The following is a 20,381-nucleotide window of genomic DNA, read 5'->3' as shown; positions in this document are numbered from 1 at the left end:
AGTTTAACCAATAATGGAGAATATTTGTCTAAAAGAGATCGAATCAGATTTGAGCCTATAAGTTATTATTCTCCCTTTATTGAATTACTCCCGATTTAAAAGTCAAAATTTCCAACAAATTTATCCTATTTTTATGTAGCTTAATTGATGATATATTAAGTAGGTATTGGACATGCTCACTTTTTTTAACAAGAACATGAAACATGGGAGAAAAAAATATAAGATCATCAATTCCTTTGTCAAAAATTCCCAAATCTAATTATTAGAGAAGTCACCTACGAGGCTGACTTACATGGAGCTAAACATTAATAGAATGTGGCACATGACATTTTTTGTGTGTACAGGCAATTATGAGAAATGCTAATGACCTTAAGCCTTCTTATCCTTTTTAAAACCTTTAATTTAAATTTAAAAAAGCTTTAGAATATTCAACGAGCCATCCTAATTTTATAAATCGGTTGAAGCCTAAGTCAGCTCGGTATTGCTCATGAACGAGACAAGAAGCCAAAATGGGAACCAAGCTATTTGTTTTTCTTCTTCTTTGTCCTTGTTTACAGATCTGAAATAGGCCTAAAATCAGGTCACGATGATTCATCCAAGTCATCTATGTATCACTAGTGAGCGAGATGAGATACAAAACCACACTACGTGAAAAAGAGTTAAATTCGACACCAAAGTCCATCGAATTTGCTTGGATTTAGTCAAATTCAATGGACCTTGACCTTGAATTTACCGCCTTTTTCACGTAGTGCCAATACTTAAAACTATACAAAATTATTGATAAAAAATTATCCCACAAGTACCATACATAAAAATCAAATACATACATTAATGGTCCTAGATTGACATACAAAGTCACTTATTTTCATTCCTTGCTCAAGAATTCTAATAATCCATCTAACACTTATGCTTGAATGTTAGCTATTTGAGATCAAATCTGATGCGCTTAACATCCCTTGCCGGTAATATACAAGAGACGTTCAAGGGAGGAGTAGTATAGAATCCACCTAATATGCCAGTGGCAATCTTTTTATATGCAGCTTCTGTTAGGTGAATACCATCCCAGTTGACATACAATGATGGGTCTTCACAGGTTTTTGAACCTTTCTCTCCACACTGGATCAAGGAGTCGTAATTATACGGCGGACCTCCAGATCCACAACAAGCTGTAAGTATCTCTTTCGAAAACCCTGAAACAATGCAAAAACAGTGATAATGCACATGTAAGTTTGATCGGGCAATCTAGAGTGGTGTTCACCTATTTGATTGGTGATTACTTCAAACGACAATGCTGTCATTACCATGGTTTTGCATCTATTCTCATTAACAAAAGATATTAAAATGTATTTACCAGGCATACTGGTATGTCAGACGATATAATTTGAAGGTTTTTAAAATTAATTATGGTCATAATCTTGGGTAACCAACGAAAAATGTGTGATGTATATATGTATAATACTAATAGTAATAATTTCTAGACCAATTACCATTAGTAGAATTACAGATCAAAAATCAGTTCCATTGATGACTTTTCAACAATTGTTTGATCATTTATCAGCGTTAACTAGTAGTACCATGGGCTGAGAAAATCAGAATTTCAAATTCTAGATGATTTTTTTTTCAAATATAATGACTAAAAATTAGCATTAGTTATGTTTATTAGATGTGTAGTTGAATGTTTAACTAGATTTTACCGTTTGTTTCTGGAAGTTCCTTTGTTGGTTAAGTGACATCTCAGCTCTCTATAATTAATGGTACAATTAATTAAATTCTACCATTTCCAGTTTAGATTAGGTTCATAAATAATAATAGAAATTGTCTAAACTTTAAAATTGAAATCTAAAGTTGAAAATAAGTGTTTCTTTTTAAATCCATAGAATTTTATACTCTATAATCATGGCATCCCATCATGTTTTATGGTCCATATGGATAGGTGGTCTTTCGGTTCATACATATATATATAACCTCACACATATGGAAAATTGTCATTGTATAATACCATTTCTATTATTTTTATTTTATTATATATAAAATCTCAAAAAGTTATTTGTAGAAAATTCAATGGATTACCACAAGAAAACCCTTAAAATTTTATCCTAATTAAACATAAAATAGTACTTTTTAAGACCCTTAATGAAAAATCAATGACTTAGAGGGTTGCTAACAGAATTATATGGCAAAATTTCTTAATAAAAAAGAAAAGGAAAGAATAATGTAAATGTGATAAGTCGGAAAGTGCACCAAATTGACTTGGATAGTCATACAACTGCATCGCAGCATTGTAGTAATTGACATAGATGATTGTAGTATGAGGATACAGCTTTCGCAATCTATGCAGCTTTTTCTGAAGAAGATCATTGTGGTACTCAGCAAACTCATTTAACCAGTTCAAACAACCAGTGTGCGGGTCATATAATTCCTTGTTTGGACTTCGAAACATGGTGAGAGACACTGGAGCGCAACCATTTGGAAGAACTCCAGGGACCATGAAGATTTGCGCTCCTTGTTTGATTAATACCTTTACCCAAGAAGAAGAACAAGTCATCAAGAACATAGCCAATACACATATCTTAATAGCACATATCTTGTGAAAAATGACTCAGAAAGGAAAACACATGATTCAAACTGTACAACCAAAATATGTGTATCTTAATGGCACATATCTTGGAGATACTTATCTTGAAGATAAATCTCAATCATTAGATTTTGTATTTAGATAGAGAATTGAATGGTTGTAATTTAATGCATATCTCAATAATACATATCGATCCCGATGACATTTATCTCAAGGATAATTTTCAACCGTTTGAATTTGTAGTGTTTATATATAAGAGTTGCTATTGCCACACCAATTGCTATGTAAATCACCAAAGAATTGCACACAGTCGAGATCTATTTTACGTTAAGTTAAAAATTATCACACTTTTTATAGCGCCATCTTTTAGTTTTGATATATTTAGTGCTACTTCCCTCATAACTTAAATCCCAAAAGAACAGAGAGTTCTGTTCTCTCTCTCTTTCTCTCTACACTCTACAGACACAGACAACTCTCTTTCTCACGTTCCAACTCTCTCTCTGCAAATCGAGAAAAAAATGCCCTAATCTCTTCCTAAACCCTTCTTCACTCCCTCCCTCTCCTCTCCTCCCAACCCAACCCCATCAACAATCTCCAAATCAAGAAAAAACCCATTTTTCTCCTCTGTTACCTTCGTCTCTTGCTCTTCTATCCTTCTTTTTAATTCTCGACTCTCTAAGCTCCTTAATCGACGCTCTTCACACCAAGGACCAAGTTGGACTTGCTTTCCAATTAGATATAATCTCAATTATTTTTCTCTTTCTTCTCTACTCCGTCGTGGGTTTCTTGATTAATTTCTCCAATTCGATTTCATTACCTTTTTCGATCCTCGATTTAATTGCCCTTTTCGCTTTTGGGCAAGAATTTATCATCTTTTACCTTCAAAGAAAAGACCCAACTGGACTTGAGAATCGATACTTCGATCTCTTACTCTTTCCTATTACAATTTGCATTTTTTCGATGATTCTCAAATTGGGTTGCCCCCAATCCAAATTCCCAAGTTTGGATCGTGGGGTTGGTTTGATTTTGCTTGGAACATGGTTGATTCAAATGGATTTCTCATTTTACACCAAGAGAGAGTTGCAGCAAGAGAGAGCGAGAGAGTTGCAACGAGAGAGAGAGGGAATTGCAACGAAAGAGAGAGAGAGATAGAGAGATTTGTTTGTAGAGAGATCAAAAGTTTTTTTTCGCAGGGATTCTTTCTCTATTTGTAAAGAAGATGAGTGAAACACGTTTTTATTTTTTTGAGTTCATCTCGTCCATCCGAACGTATCTTATCTAACGGCTCCAAGACATTTGCTAAAACGTCTGATATTTAGACTGACGTTGAACGACTCCCATATATATATATATATATATATATATATATAAGAACCAATGCAATTATCCATTATTACTTCATTCATGATACTATTTTTTTTTAAGGTAAATCCTAATTTTATGTTACGAATTTGAGTAATTATTTGTGAGAATGGGTGCACATGAAAACTCAAATTAGATGAGTTTTAAAATATAGAAATTAGATTATTAAATAAGCTAGTTGTGTAATTTATATTGCTTTCATAAAAGATGTAAGTATGGTTAGGCTTGTCAATGGATATTCGAAAATCCGAATTGGTATGGGATATTATCCAAAAATTTTAGATATTGGATATCAAATTCGAATTCAAATATATTTTAGGATTCAAATATATTTCGGATATGAATTGGGATGTTAGTACATGCAAATCTGTAAAAATCCAATTCAATTTAATATATTATATATTATTAATAATTCATTATTAATTTTTTATAAATATATTATTTTTTCTTCTATAATTTCTTTATCTTTATTCAATGTTTCACAAGGGAAGGAGAGGAGAAATGGAGTTTGGCTGTTAGCTAGGGTTTGTGAGGACGACCAACTCAACAAAACGATGATTTTGATCCTCTTCTCCAACAAGTTTTTCTGACGAGTACAGGTTCTCTCTCTCTCTCTCTCTCTCTCTCTCTCTCTCTCTCTCTCTCTCTCTCTCTCTCTCTCTCTCATACACACACACACGCATGCACACAAACACACACACACAACAACAACTTCAACCCGAGCAAAGAAACCCTCTCATCTTCAACCTCAGCTTTGCCCTTTGCAAGAAAACCCAAAAAACCCTATCATTTTCAATCTCACCTTGACCCTTTGCAAGAAATTGATTAATTATCTTTAAGGTTGATGATGATTGATTTTGAATGTAGAAATCAAGGGTTGAAGATGTGTGATACTGAGGAAAAAAAATTAGCATTTTTACGGACAGAATTGTGGAAGACAAAGACCTCATAATCAAATCAAATCAAATTTTATCCGATATCCGACAAGTCAATTGGATTCGAATTCGGATGTGTGCTCCCAACATTTTCCATATTTCAAATTCGAATTCGGATCTTGAAAAAATATTTCGGATTCGAATTCGAATATACCTATATTCGATTCAATAAACATCCATTTACAACCCTAATTATGGTTGTCAATTCATTGCGCTTTGGACTAGTCCAATCCGTCGTGGATCGAGTTTGGGTAGTGTTGCTTGAAGTCCGGAACCATTATCTAATCGGGGCCTGGTTAGGCCCATTTCAAGGTTAGGAATGGGCTCTAGCGTGGGAGCAAAAAGGGCGGTCAATGGATTGGGTACGGATCGGATTAGGGTCAATTTGGTACCAAGACGATAAGGATCAAATCAAATCTAGAACTATTCTGATAAGCATTTGATCATGCACTTATTCGATCGGGTTTTTATCTAATCTCAATATTAAGATCCAAATCCGATCCAATAACAACTGGATTAGGTCAAATCCAATTTGATGGGTAAAATCTCAATAACCTTCAAATATTTTAACAAATAATTTGTATAATATCTAACATTTTATCGGATTGGTTCCTTATCGGTTTGCGACATGGTCAATCCAGACTCGAAATTATCGAATTGAAAATAGATCAAATTTTGAGTCTGATTCAATCCATTGATAACCCTAGGAGCAAGGTTCTGGTAACCCGACTGGACACCTCATCTTATAATTTTTATTGTCATAAACATTATACACGCACATACTTGACCATTAGATGGGTTGGACTTGGTTTAGGATGAAACTAGAATGAGTGTTGATTTTCTAATTCAATCTGACAGAATAACTAAAAATCTCACTAATGTGATATTTTTTCCCTTGGGATACACAACTCCCCATCCTCATTGACATGTGCAGTTGGGTATTTCGAGGGAAAAAATCTATGATTCTTGCACATGCCATCTCCGTGAGTTATTTTGTTAGAATTGAGTTTGAAAATCATCACACAATTAGAATAGGATCGGGTCCAACCCATTATCAGCCCTAGATATGAATATTGAGAGAATTACTGAAATAGTAAATACTTTCCCTCTTTTAATTTTCGTAAAATAGTTGAAAAAAAAATTTTATTCTAAAAAATAGTAAATTACTGATTTCAAAATTAAAATGAACAGTGTACCATTTTGATAATTTTGCAATTTTCGGTGCATGTTTTGGTAAATCACCTTGTGATATTTATGTGTTTGTCATTTAAGCTTCATCCAAATGGGCACGATATTTATGGAATGAGATTAAGATAATTGTCCAAATGTGAGAGTACCTGGATTCCCTTGGATATGGCGTTGATGACTAAAGGAACAAAGCTTCGAATCTCTTCATAACTTCTTCCATTAAGAAATGGGTGGTAGTAATCGTCTCCCCCAAACTCTCCCATTAAAAATAGAGATTTACTCAGGAATTCACTGCAGTCTACTAATTACAGAAATTAAGAATAATAATAATAAAAGAGAGCTAAGAAGAAAGAAAATACTTCTGCGACTTTAAATATGTTTTTTTTTTTTTTTTTAAACATGAAATTGGCCAATTACTAATAAATATGCCTAACACAATTAGATTTCATTAAGGGACCTTTCACACATTGGAATGAACTGATGATTTAGCGTACCATAACTAAAAGGGTTCCAAGGATTACTTGTGATTGATTTGACAAGTCAATCAAAATTTTCTTTTCCCGATTCAATGAAGAATGATCATTCAAGCTCAATATATCTACACTAGTACTCTTGGAATGGGTAGACGATCTGGAAATGAGTTTCATAAAATGTGTTTCTCATGTTCTTTAGGAAATGAATCTTGATCATGTGACTTGCAAGGTGGCATACTCAAATGATTTCATGACATGGACAAGTTTGGAAACTGTAGATCTGTACGTATCTGGATACACAATTCCCTTGAGATACATTTTTTAAATGAAAAAGTACAATCATTTATCCCAAAACATTCAGATCACTACAACATTTTTGATCTACAGCGGCGGACTTTTCCGCCGCTACAAGGTAATTTTTCCGCCGGTAAAAGCTATTGCGGCGATGAGCAGCGGAACCAAAGATCCGTCGTTGTTTCCTCCGTCGCTAACTATAGCAGCGGATAATGTATTCCGCTGTTGCAGGTAGTACCTTTAGCGGCGGATATTAATATCCGCTGCAATAGGTCGAATTTTTAACAAATAAAATATAATACATATAGCGGCGGATATTAAAATCCGCTGCAATAGGTCAGTTTTTTTAAAAAAAATATAACACATATAGCGGCGGATATTAAGATCCGCTGCAATAGGTCAATTTTTATTAAAAAAAAATATAACACATATAGCGGCCGATATTAAAATCCGCTGCTATACGATTTTCTTTTTAAAAAAAATTATTATATATCCTTCAAAAACAATATATAAAGACGGAATTTGTATCCACTGCTGTAATTTTTTTTCATATATATATATATATATGGGTCCCGTTCAGCAACAAACATTTTGGCAAAACATTTTTCAAAACATGGGTTAGAGGTTTTGGAATGGGCTGATTTTTTGTGATGATGATCTCTACGGTGAGGAGATCATCCTTACCAAAAATCTGCCCATTCCAAAACTTCTAGCCCCATGTTTACAAGTTGAAAAATCGTGAATCGTCCATTTTTGTAAACCATTTTTGATGGGGTTAGAAGTTTTGGAATGAGCTGATTTTGGTGAGGATGATCTCCTCATCGTAGAGATCATCCTCACCAAAAATCAGCCCATTCCAAAACCTCTAACCCATGTTTTGAAAAATGTTTTGCCAAAATGTTTATTGCTGAACGGAACCCATATATATATATATATATATATATATATATATATATATATATACGTTTAACCTGTGTCCTCCAACTTGTACAGATTGAAGACTTTAAAATAAATAATATAAGAGAGCTGTTATTGCCACACTAAGAAGTTTTCATCATAAATTCCATGTGTCAGAAGAATAATGCACGTAAAAAATAGCTATTGGAAGCAAGTGTATTACTATAAGATTTCAAATGAAATCAGTACCCAAAAAGCCACTGTAGTTGCAACGACTTGTATTCTTCCTCATAAAAATAAAAAGCTGATCTATACTTACTATACAAATGAGAAACAAGACTGCCTTTTGCTCACGTACATGTATATAAGCATATGCTGGCCTCTTTCTACACAATATCCCACCAAATTCGCAAGGTTTCTATGATGTAATCTCCCAAGTAACATAACCTGGGAACAAAAGAGAAAATCAACTGTTAAAGCCATTAAAGTTATCGTTGGAAAGGATGAATTTAATTTGACAGACTTGATTATGAGAAATGGATATTTTCACAAAAGAAAGCAGGCCTTAAGAGAGTAATTGGAGCTTCTAAGCATTACCAAAGAGAATAATAGGTGCACAAATTTCAACAATAAAAGGTACAAAAATTGTAACATCAGACTCTTAGAAATGGAGAAATTAGAGTATGGCCACAGAAGAATACAAACTTAGATTGTAACTTTTCAAAGTAATATGAGGTGACGGATTATCTACATACTTACAAGGCCAACCCGCTCCCTTATCAATTGCCACATAATCCAAGCATTAGAATGTGTCTGATTCATACGTGTCAATTTTCAAGTTGACCACGTGGCGAGCTCACTACCACTCATCATTCTAAGGCTTATAACAAAACCTGTTTATTCTAGTGGATAAAACCAATTATCAAAGCCACACATTTCAATCCCTCCAACACATACTAATAAGCAAGTTCCTTTTAAGTTTGGGTCGAATAGAATAGAGTTGTTCTAGAATGGATTGTGCCTTATCTAAGCGAATTGAGGCAACTATGATCTCGGATGTGTATCACCCTGCTCCAATGAGTTTCGCTCTCTTCAACATCAGTACCATTGCTCCTCAAAAATTAAAATTAATCCTTATTTTTGGAAAAAAAGTAAGAAAACTGAAATCATTGATCAGACGGTTCATAATTAGGACTATCTATATGTGGATCCAACATAGTTCTGGATAAAAGAATACCTGCAAGAACCTTCTCTCATCAAGCCATTGCTGAACGGGCATGACTTTATCATTGTCATCCTTCCACTCATTAGCCACAACTGCTGCAATTAATAAATAGCTGACTGTATGATTCAACCCATTAACTTCTCATAAGAATTAGGTGCAAATATCCACTCACTCAAACTAAATCATCAATCTAACCACCAACTGTCATTACATTGGTTCACACACGTCTAGTTTATCTTTATACAAGACTCATTAACTATTGGAATATTCATTGGTAATAAAAACAGAGTAAATATTAAAAAATCAACCGAACTTCAGTATATTAAAAGTAGCCTTGCCTCCATGCATGATGATGCACTTACAGATCTGACTCCATAATTAAAATGCGAATATGCCTTCTTACAGTTAAACAAGTATGTTCAATGAAGATAATTTATATGCATTTCTAGCAAAGAAGTAAAACAACAGAAAGTACTTGCCTGTTCGATCTCAAAGAACTTCAATAACAACTCATCGGGAATGGACCAGCCAAAGACGCCAAAATTTTCCTTGAGTCTCATCTCATTCGTGCTCTTAGACAGTACACTAACACATTTGGATTCCCCATTGGAGAGTAACCTGTGCAGTTGACTTGCCCAATTTCTCTGCAACCATATTAAGAACTGGATGCTTAAGGACATCGCTCTTGAGCCATGTTGTTCCTGGAGAACCCAACAGTGAATACCCCTACAAAGACCATTGAAAGAAATTTCACAATTAAGGATAAAATAACAAACAAACTTAATAACTCAAAAGTCTTGTTAAAGCTTGTATACACACAGATAGGTGCACTCCCTTTGATTTACAGAATGCACGTAGCTGCATCTGGTGCCATGTAGGGTGGCATTCAACTTGATTGATGGCAAGAGGCACGCGTGCTACTTCTAACAAATCCCCCAACTTCTTTGATGAAAAATTGCTTACACCAATAGCAGGAACCTTGCCAGAATCATACAATTCCTCCCTCCCCATTTTTTTTACATGGCTGCTCATGGTAACATCGATTATGAGCTATACTAGAAGGCACACAGCTGCTGCCCTACATGCACAGCTGTTGTCCCCACTTCTATTGCCATTTTGCTTGCCACCTTGCAACCATCAACCTGCCATCAATGCATTAAGCCAAAGAAAAAGTAGTTGCTATCTCCATTCCATTGCCACCTCTAGCTATACTGTTAATTCTTCTTTGCCACTTGCCACTAGCCATATCACTGTCCCACTTATTTCCCATTCATTATGCCATTAAATGCCAACAACAACTTCATTTGCCCATTTACTACTTATAAAACCTCAACATCAAGAAGACATCGAGACGCCGCATAAGTTTCAAGTAAATAATTACTTCACATTTACTACTTATATCTAGGAATTGAAAATGTCAAGGACCTACCAAGCTGGCTACCATGATCCTTCAACACCCTTACTTGGATTTTGGAAAGCAAAGAAACCCTAGAAAGTTTTCAAGGCATAAGGTGGATAGATAGTCTCTCCTTCATTGATCTTTGCTATTGCAATTTTCAATCAGTCTGTTAGATTAACCAAGGTGACCTTTACAAGGATTCTACAAATCAAAATACCAAATTATGAGTGCTAATAAATTCTTAGATGACATGTAAAGTTACCATTTATCAGAGAGAGATTATTAGTCATCAAATGAATTAGTTTACTCATCATCATCAAAGCCACAACACGAGTTCATAGTCAAAATAGGGTCTCTGTTGACAGTTTGAAAAATGTATCATCATCATAGGCACTATCAATAACACGAGTTCATCTCCCCATTTGTTCATAAGTGGCATGTAATTCCAGGATTTAAGCAATTATTTCCAGAAATCTGGTATAGGGTGATTATATTTCCTTTATTTTCTAATTAAATTGAACTAAACTGTTCTAAAGAGTATCTCTCAAACATAAGGAATAGACTGTATAGAGATGTTGGCTTATCAGTTTTGTGCCTGCCCATGTGTCTGACACTTCATGTCAATATCAATGTCACAAACCATGACTAGAACCCACCACCTTGCATTGCAATATTTCAACCAAACTTATAGACATCCAAAACAATAAAGATAGATAGTATTTACATCTCAAAATATATACAGAACCAACATAATCTAGTATCCCTTCTGTAATGCAATGACCTTCTAGAAGTTGTATATGTAATAATTTCCAATGGCAAATGACTCTTTCCTATACAAATGCAAACTATTTCAGAAAAATGTATGAATCATCGAATGTCTGCTCATATCATACCCAAATTCCAACATGTACCTCAACGAGGTTAACCAGAGATACTCCCATCAACATTCAACTTAACCCATTGACTTGGAATAATGTGAGGTACAAATTTGTCAAACACTATACTTTGTTAACAATAATCATCAAATTATAAAAATCAATATTTACTTTGTAATAGAGTTTCCATATAATACCCTCAAAGTATTTAGGACATGATATACAAATGAAACATCATAATTCCGATCCATCAAAAATAAAATTCCGCATGGCATGTTTTGAATGGTGGCAGATCAAATAATACATCTTTGATTACATTCAACCAGATAAATCCAAGAGGAGAATATTGGAAATGGCTTTGACCAAGACAAGGTGAGAAGCCCAAAAGATGCAACCAAAAGAAGGGAAAAGATCAAATGGGGCCGAAACACAAAATGACCACAACACTTGTGAACCAGAATCGGCAAAACTTTACGAATACAGTGAGCTTCATGTGCCCAATAATCATTCAGTTTGTATGTGTGTGTGCGTGTGTGTGTGTGAGAGAGAGAGAAGAGATACTTTAAGTATGGAGTTATTAGCATAGTTGGCTTATTTTTCTCCTCCATTCATGTGAAGAACTTGTTCCACATGAATCTGCTCTTAATACTGTGTACGGGGTACATAGGATTGCAAAGTGATAACCATATGAAGAGAATTCCAAGCTAAATGAGGAGAGTAGCAAAAAAACCCAACAGAGTACCTAGTTGTGTTAGCACAGTGAAGAAAGTAAACTGACCCCAACAAGAGCTACAAATGAAGCATGCATCATGGCAAATGCTTCACCACCATCAAATGTAGGTGCTCCCCATTGAAATGGATATGGAACTCTTATCCTACACACGAAGATCATCGTAGAATAATAATAAATGCCAATGATAAGAATGATGTCCTGCCACGTAAGTCATGCTATAGTACAATCATTCAATGGCATAAAACTCATGGAGAAAAAACTTGTAATTCATTACTCTCTCTTGTAATATGAGTTACTAGTGTTTTCTTTGTAGGGATTTAACGTATTTCATCAGGAACTCTAAGAACCACTTGGCAGCTAATAACACTAGTTTCATTATAAATAAGTAACAAACAGAGAATTACAAATTACCTCCAATTTCATATAACTTTGGATGATATACATTTACTTCTATTAAAGGTTGGTGTTCTATTTTTGGTTCGAAATTAGAAGTTCTTGCTTTTGTGTTAAAAGTGAGGTTTTTATTGATTTAATTATTCTGTTTTTTGTTTTTTTGGAAATCAAAGTTCAAGCCTTAGAGGAAAGTTTAAAACTTTATAATAATTTTTATATTGGGACCGAATGATTGTTGTGTTCATTATTTCAATCCTTTGTAGTTGAACATTTAAATCCAACTAAAAAAGTTTATTAAGCTTAAACCCATTTGATACATTTTCTTCTAAGGTTTAAAGAATTCAAAAACCTTGATCCTAGCTCCAAATATGAACTTCACATAGAGTTGAAGATTACGGTTTTAGAGATTTCTAATGAATAGGCAAAAGAGTTTGAATATGTCACATAGAGTTGAAGATTACATGGAACAAATACAAGGTTGGATGAGTCATTAATCATCAATATGAACTTCTTATGGTTATGTAAGGCATTTTCCATACATATGTTTGTTGATAACCATTTATCCTAATGCCTTTGTGTACATAGGTTTCTTTATAATCATGAATCCTCATTTAGTTTGGGAAGATCTACTTTGGGTAAGATGCTTACTAATGAATTTACTTTGTTGCATTGGGTTTTGAGTTTAGTTGAGTAAGGAATATGAAAATGTTTTGGGCCAAACAACAGAAAAACGTGTTCACCCATATACTTTAACCATTTAGAAAAGTTTAACTCTTAATAGTCATAGTTTCACAAACGCTTGGGAAAAGCTCAAAGTCATATGTCATGGTTTTGACAAGTAATTTTTGTTTCAAGTTACAAAATTAATTTTGAGAATTGAAAAACTTATGATGCAATCAGGTAAACTATATTAGTTTCTAGAGTGCCATGTTGGATACATGTTAACTAGAACACACTAGGTCAAAATTAACTAAATCAATCTTATTTGATGATCCTATTAATCAGCCACTATGTATGTGATTTTTCTCTTAAATAAATGAGAATTTAGGTACTTAGTATAGTATCATTCCGTGGTGATTGTTCTAGTTTTCCTTGTGTTGGCCGTGGTGATTGTTCTAGTTTTCCTTGTGTTGGCCGTGGTGATTGTTCTAGTTTTCCTTGTGTTGGTATCTACCTGTTCAACTATTTGAAATGCCATTTCCTTTTATTTGTTTCAAGATATCTGCATGGTTGACCATGCTAAAGCTCATATTTCTAGAAACGCATACAAATACAAAGAAACATACGTAAACACACATGCACAACCACCCCGAACCCACACACAGATGTATATATATAAAAACACTTGCAAACCAGTAGAGGTTACAAACTTACCCATGAAGGATCTAAAATGTCAATTGCAAACAGCCCATGATCATCATCAGGGACAACAATATCAGAGTTTTTATCCATTGTTTCTGTGTAACCTGGAAAACCAAACTCTACAATCAGCTTTGGGAAAACTAAACCAAAAGGCGGTTTTTTTTATAGGTAAAAGATTTTATTATAAATGAAGAAAGCAAGAGCGGGCAAGGTGGCCATGCACCGAATTACACGAAGATCAGCTAACTAAAGAAACAACAAAAGCTACAAAACAGAAACTACATAGTCAATGATCACACAAAGAACACCCCCCTACCCCCAAAAAAAAAAAAATAATAATAATAATAAAAAATAAAATAAAATAACTCTTCTAAATTCTTTAAAGCTCTTGATGAGAACCTCTTGAAGAGAATTCTCTTTTCCTTTTGAGACCCTGTAGTTCCGCTCCAAATGGACTGTGATAAAGGCATGGGCACAAGAATGACGACTCAAGAAGGAGAAGAACTGAAGTTGCAAGTTCATCGAGAATAAGACAAAGGTAGAGCCAATATGAGTTAGGGGGGCTATCTTTAGAAGGAGAAGAAAGGTGAGAGGGGAGATAACATATTGGGCAAATACAAAGAGAATAGATAGGTACAATTCGGTGATCCAAAGGTTATGGAACTATTACAGCTGCGCAACAGCTGCCCCAACACACGGCAAAAGAAGTTAAAAACCATAGAATGCTTTTTTGAGAGAGGAATTCCTTTATAGGCCAACAATGACAAAGGTCTAAGAGTGACGAAGGAAAACACCAAGAAATTTTAAATCAAGAGATGTAAAGGACCAATGAATTAGAAGATAGTTAATCAATTCCCCATTCAATTTGCACAAAAAAAAAAAGTTAACTAATGGGATTCCCTAACCATGAGATTGTCCAATGTCAAATTTTCCATGAACAACGGACCAAATGAAGGAAATTTTTTATGGAATTGTTGTGCCCCAAATGACCACGTCAAGAAAGGGATAACTGAATGGACACTTCATCGACTTGCTAAACGATTTCATAGGAAATACTCTATCTTTGGAATTGTCAACTATCTCGTATCCAAAATCATCAATAGATGTTCTAAACCCCCTAATCCATAAATTTGTGATAATCACCAACAAATTGAATCCCTCAACAACTCCAAAATCACTGACGCATAACTAAAAAATCATCAGTATTAACAACTAGAGACTCAATAAAAGCACAAAACCCTCCAAAAGTTCAAAAATCTAAAAGAAAAATCCGAAACATGAGAGAGAGAGAAAGAGAGAGCTTACCAAATGCGAGAGAAAAAAATAAGGATTTATCTCCTATCCAAAAGGAAAGCTGAATGCAACAGGGAATCTATCATCTACCGCGTACCCGGACTTCGAACTTCCGACAGAAAGAATCTCCATGCATGCGTTCTTTCTCTCCTCCCTAATACCTAAAATCAATAAATAAAAGTAAAATCGCAGCCAAATTACATTATGAAAGATAATAACCAGATTTCTATTTTCCAAACAATCCTTTTAATACCTTAATTCATCAACAGATCGATCAGGCACCAAAACAACTGATGTCCAATAGAAATCTTAGAAACCCTAATGACAGTTTTGAAAGTGAATCTATCATAATTGTAACCAAGAACTCTAGTAGATCAACAAGATGAAGAACAGATTGAATTATCTTTGATTTCTAATCAAAGCATCACTTCCTAAACAAATCTTAAGAAACCTAAATTAATCAAACAACCAGAAAACAAACCTAAATCAAGATTTAGGGTGAAAGCTACCTCTTCCAAAAATCTCTTTGGGGTTTAGATGCGATGGATCTCCAAAGAAGATCCATCTCAGCACAGAGAGATTGGATCTGAGCGATGTCTCTCTTGATAGTGAAGGAGAGCTCAAGAGAATCGATTCCGATAGAATATGAGAATTCCAGTCGTTCACAAGCACCAATAGACGAGAACGAGCGAGAGTGACAGAGGGGAAGGAATGAGGGGGAAAATCAGAGAGAAGAAGGCAATGGGTTTTCGCGGGCTCTTTTTGGCGAATTAAATTTGGTGCGGGATTGTTTACCGACGGATTTTATTTTCCGCTGCCATCTCTAGACAAATCGAGTGAGATCCATTTGGGTTTTGTGTATGGTGCTTATCGCGGCGGATAAATATATCCGCTGCCAAAAATATGTCATACCGCCAGTCGTGATCCCTACATCAAGTTTTATATTGAAAAATATATATTCTATAGTGGCGGAATATATAATCTGCTGCTATATATATATATATATATATATATATATATATATATATATTAAATTAGATATTATATAACGGCGGATAATATATTCAGCTGCTATATTTAATTAAAAAAAATTATAGAATAGAAAAATTATACTTTATAACAGCGGAAATTATAATCCGCTGCTATAGTAAATTAAAAAAAATGATAAAGAGAATCGAGTATTTTATATAAATTTTTTTTTGATTTTTTTAGTGGCGGATATATTTTTCCGCTGCTATATGCATATGAATAACCAGCTTAGTGCGAGTATGCGCAGGTCCCTAAAGCGGCGGATACAATTATCCGCTGTAAAAAATGTATCTATAGAGGCGGACAAAACTATCCGCTGTTATAAATCGACGTCAGAAACCCCACTAGGTTTGCGCGAGTCCCTATAGCGGCGGATACAATTATCCGCTGCAAAAAAGTAAATATATAGCGTCGGATATAATAATCCGCTGCTATAAACTGCCGCTGTAGCTCAAAAATGTTGTAGTGGATCTATTATACCCGAGCTTATCACGTCATGTAGTTATTTGAGTATGCCACTTGCCGAGTCATATTATCACGACTCTTAGGAAATAAAGTCTCACGATCCATCGTCTTGAAAAAAAAAAAAGAAAAAAAAACATGAAAAAAAATGTAGAATTCCTAAATTAACGGAGTCCGAAAGGTTTCAAACAACTTTAGTGACCTTTAATCAAAGTAATGAGCTCCTCACACTTGGATGGCTCAGATAATTCGATGGGCTGTCCCTTCAATTTTGTTTTTCCAGATAATTAGGTGGGCTGTCCCTTCAATGTTGTTTTTCCAACTTTTGCCATCTTAAAATTCATTAGCACTTTTTCCCAATTATTTAGCAATTGATTACAACTTCCATTGGGAAAAAAGAGTTATCTAAGTGAATAGTGATAATCTGACTGTCGGGCACATTCAATCAATTCTCTTGACGTGATAAGTTTGGGACGTGTGGATCTGCGTCCCGTTGTACAAAACTGCACTAACCCATAAGGGTCTCGTTCAGCACCAAACATTTTGGCCAACATTTTAACCAACCATTTTTGTCCTACATGGGTTAGAAGTTTTGGAATTGGCTGATTTTTGGTACTGATGATCTCCTCACCGTAGAGATCATCTTCATAAAAAAATCAGATCATTCCAAAACTTCTAGTCCCATGTTTACAAGTTGAAAAATCGTGGACCGTCCATTTTTTGTAAATCATTTTTGATGGGGTTAGAAGTTTTGGAATGGGCTGATTTTTGGTAATGATGATCTCCTCACTGTAGAGATCATCTTCATAAAAAATCAGCCCATTCCAAAACTTCTAACCCATGTTTTGAAAAATGTTTTTCCAAAATATTTGTCAAAATGTTTGGTGTTGAACATTTCCCGTCCCATAAAATGTGTATTTCAAAAGAATTGTGTATCTCGAGGCATATAGATCCACAATTTGTGAACTTGTCATGTTAGAAGAGTCGATTGAGTGTGCCACTTAGGATAGTTAGATTCATGACCTTATTTTATTAGAAAAGATTTAAGAGAGAAGATTTGCTGGGTAAATCTCTCTTTATAATATGCACAATTTATTTATTTATATATAATAATATGATATTTTGGAAACTAACCATTAATATTCAAGTAGATCATTGATTTCCTAATATTACGCTATTTTGTAGATCTGAATCTACTCAATTGAAGCTCTCTAATTGATTACAGATTTTGGGACAAACCATTTTATGCACAATTAGTTAACACACAACAATAACAAGAGTTGATAAGTGTAGGATTCAAGAATCATATAGAATGCATTGTAATAATAAGGTCTACAGAGATATAATACCATATCATATTTTCTTGAAGAATATTAGAATATGATATAATATATCACTTTGTACACCTCACTATGGTACATAAAGGGAGATGGACACTTCCATGGATCATATCTTAAAATTTTTTGTAAAAGAAATACCTGAAAATGGGTCACAAAGAGAAGGCAGAAGTTCTCTGAACCATTCAAGTTGAGTTGTTAAAGAATACTTGGCATAGGGACTATAGATATTTCTGTTTTCATAGAAACTGTTGTCCAAGGATGTAGCTCCTGCGACTGCAAAATTCACTCCTTGACGTAAATCGTGGCTATTCTTGGGTACCAAATATGGATGTAACAATGGAAATCCGAGAGATTCAGCTGTATTCACATCACGATCATCTTCATTACATCTTCTATAACATCACAACATATTTCTTTTTTCTTTTTTTTTCCGTAAAAACAACTAAGCAGCAACATATATCTATCATTAATTATAGAGGAATGCTACCTAGGGGCGGAGCCAGGAAATCGAGAAAGAAAGAACTACACGTACATACCTATGAAATCGATAATCAAACGGCCATCGCTGCATCGACCAGTTGGTTGATGAAAATAGGTCATTCCATATGGGAATCTGCCTTTAACAGAAGGATGATCTCCTTCTAAGTAAAGTAAGTTCCCTGTATCTGAAAGTGAATCACCAAAGTTGAAGATGGAGGTGTAGCAACACAACACTGAACCAGCAGTGCTGGCTAATAATACAAAAAGAAGCGTAAGCAGGGAATACAACAAGGCCATGGGAAGAGAGACAGAAGATCTAGAAAGAATTTGCTTACTCTGGGTTGTCAGATTAAACTAAGTATATTGAGCTTGTTGGGAAGATTATAAAGCCTAAACAAGATATCTTAGCCATTAAAATCATTGAATTGTGAGAGATTAAGGTATCTTAATCAGGAAATGTGTAATTTTGGGTGATTTAGACATGCCTCGCTGGATTTTAATGAGTATTTGAGATACCTCCTTGTTTGCAAATTGATTACCTAGACCGAGGCCTCATAGCAAATGACCTAATATATAAATTTGAAATTTTCACATCTTCAACCTATAGCCAAAATATAAAAACTCCTTTTTTTTTTCTCCCCCAAAACCCGTTATATTTGTCTCATGGGATAAAATAAATTGCACTTATATTTAAAATCAAGATTTCCTCTCTTTTAATCAACAAATCTCAAGAATAATATAGGATTGTTGTTGAAAACAATAATTTTTTTATTAAAAAAACGAAGGATTTCTAACAAGAGGTTAAAGACAAGGTGGAATAGGTTAGAAAAGATTTCCGTACTCTAAGCATTGTCTCAAAATTCTTCCAATTTTTCAAAAATTTTGAAAAAATTCACAAAATAAGAGACAAACTAATTAAATCTTTAAATCAATGAATTATTTCACAATATACTTATTAAACACTGAAAATGATAATTTCCCTTTTGAACCCAATGTTTTATCTTATTCCACCTTCAAACCTTTAGAATAAGATAATTTTTTAGGGAGATTGAAGATAATGGATTTTTGGGATGAAACCCAAAAGAGTCGTGTTGGGATGACACAAAGGGGGACACATGGGTGACTCAATGATGTGGTGGCGTGCACATCACAGTAGATGCTTTTTCGCGAGATATATGTAAAAAGTATCTACGATCATGTGCTCGCCACCACATCATTTGTGTCATCCTTAAGTTTCCGTTTGTGTCACTCCAACATTAGTGAACCCAAAAATATCATTTGTATATTAATCCACAAAATAGTTTTGATTTTTTTTTTTTTTTTTTCTATCTAATTTTTTGAAATTAGTCAAACAAACGGAACCGATCTCTGCCCAATAATTTCCAAATCTTAGTTATTATGACCCTAACAGTCTGTTTGGATTGAAGGAAGAGAAGGGAAGGGAAGAGAAAATATCATATTTTCTCTTCCATTCTGCTGTTTGGATTGTTAAGTGGGGAGGGAAGAGATGAAAAATGGAGGGAAGGGAAGGGAAAAAACTCAAAATTTTGTTCTCTCCAAAAATGGAGAGACGAGGAGGGAAGAGAAGAGGGAAAATTTTTCATTCCAATTTTGCCCTTATCATTTTCAAAATTTCCAAAGAAACGTTTTATTGGCACACCAACCATTACTGCTTACATCCCAACTAAATAAAAATCAAATTTCTGAAACCTAGAGATGTAGAACGAAGGAAGCGAAGAAACCTAGAGAGGTGGAACGACGGCGACGACCTCGAGTAGGAGACGACCTCGACTAGGAGATGACCTGAGGTATTCTCTCTCTCTCTCATTCTTCTGATTTTTTTTCAAAAAACCAATAGTTTTGGAATTTAGTCATTTTAAGGTGATCTAGGTTTTCCCCAAATGGTAATCTTCTTCTTGATAAGGTGATCGGTGACAACAATTTTGCCCAAGACTACGACCCACATTAAGATAACAACTTTAGATGGAACCTCAATTTTCCAAATAAGTTTGGATTGAAAGGAGATATTGCCCCTAAATTGTATCTTTTGGTGGAATGATTTTACT

General features: G+C 34.4%; 2 protein-coding genes across 4 annotated transcripts; both read right to left on the bottom strand.

The window, feature by feature from the left end:
- Positions 1 to 743: 743 nt before the first annotated feature.
- Positions 744 to 18,925, bottom strand: LOC147387721 (GDSL esterase/lipase At5g45910-like). Of its 2 annotated transcripts, none has more exons than XM_086421095.1 (5): positions 18,372 to 18,925; positions 17,974 to 18,102; positions 6,210 to 6,358; positions 2,242 to 2,518; positions 744 to 1,190 (listed from the first exon to the last, which is right to left on the bottom strand). In XM_086421095.1, exons 1-5 carry the CDS (start codon positions 18,610 to 18,612, stop codon positions 922 to 924), a joined length of 1,065 nt encoding a protein of 354 aa, XP_086277221.1. In that variant the 5' UTR covers positions 18,613 to 18,925; the 3' UTR covers positions 744 to 921. The 2 variants fall into 2 exon arrangements, with proteins under 2 accessions (XP_086277221.1, XP_086277220.1); XM_086421094.1 differs by having other exon boundaries at positions 17,974 to 18,192; positions 18,372 to 18,923.
- Positions 7,875 to 15,865, bottom strand: LOC147387722 (uncharacterized). Of its 2 annotated transcripts, none has more exons than XM_086421096.1 (7): positions 15,514 to 15,865; positions 15,017 to 15,165; positions 13,724 to 13,815; positions 9,769 to 12,098; positions 9,429 to 9,675; positions 8,962 to 9,044; positions 7,875 to 8,171 (listed from the first exon to the last, which is right to left on the bottom strand). In XM_086421096.1, the coding sequence occupies exons 5-7, from the start codon at positions 9,627 to 9,629 to the stop codon at positions 8,111 to 8,113; spliced, it is 345 nt and encodes a 114-aa protein (XP_086277222.1). In that variant the 5' UTR covers positions 9,630 to 9,675; positions 9,769 to 12,098; positions 13,724 to 13,815; positions 15,017 to 15,165; positions 15,514 to 15,865; the 3' UTR covers positions 7,875 to 8,110. The 2 variants fall into 2 exon arrangements, 1 of the variants encoding a protein (XP_086277222.1); XR_015171333.1 differs by having other exon boundaries at positions 7,880 to 8,171; positions 9,429 to 10,549; positions 12,002 to 12,098.
- Positions 18,926 to 20,381: the final 1,456 nt, after the last annotated feature.

The sequence above is a fragment of the Akebia trifoliata genome, chromosome 13, assembly GCF_017979445.1.
Source record: "Akebia trifoliata isolate Shusen 1 chromosome 13, ASM1797944v1, whole genome shotgun sequence".
In the NCBI taxonomy this organism is placed as follows: domain Eukaryota; kingdom Viridiplantae; phylum Streptophyta; class Magnoliopsida; order Ranunculales; family Lardizabalaceae; genus Akebia; species Akebia trifoliata.
Note: the sequence above shows the minus strand (reverse complement) of the source record. Positions and strands in the feature narration are given on the sequence as shown.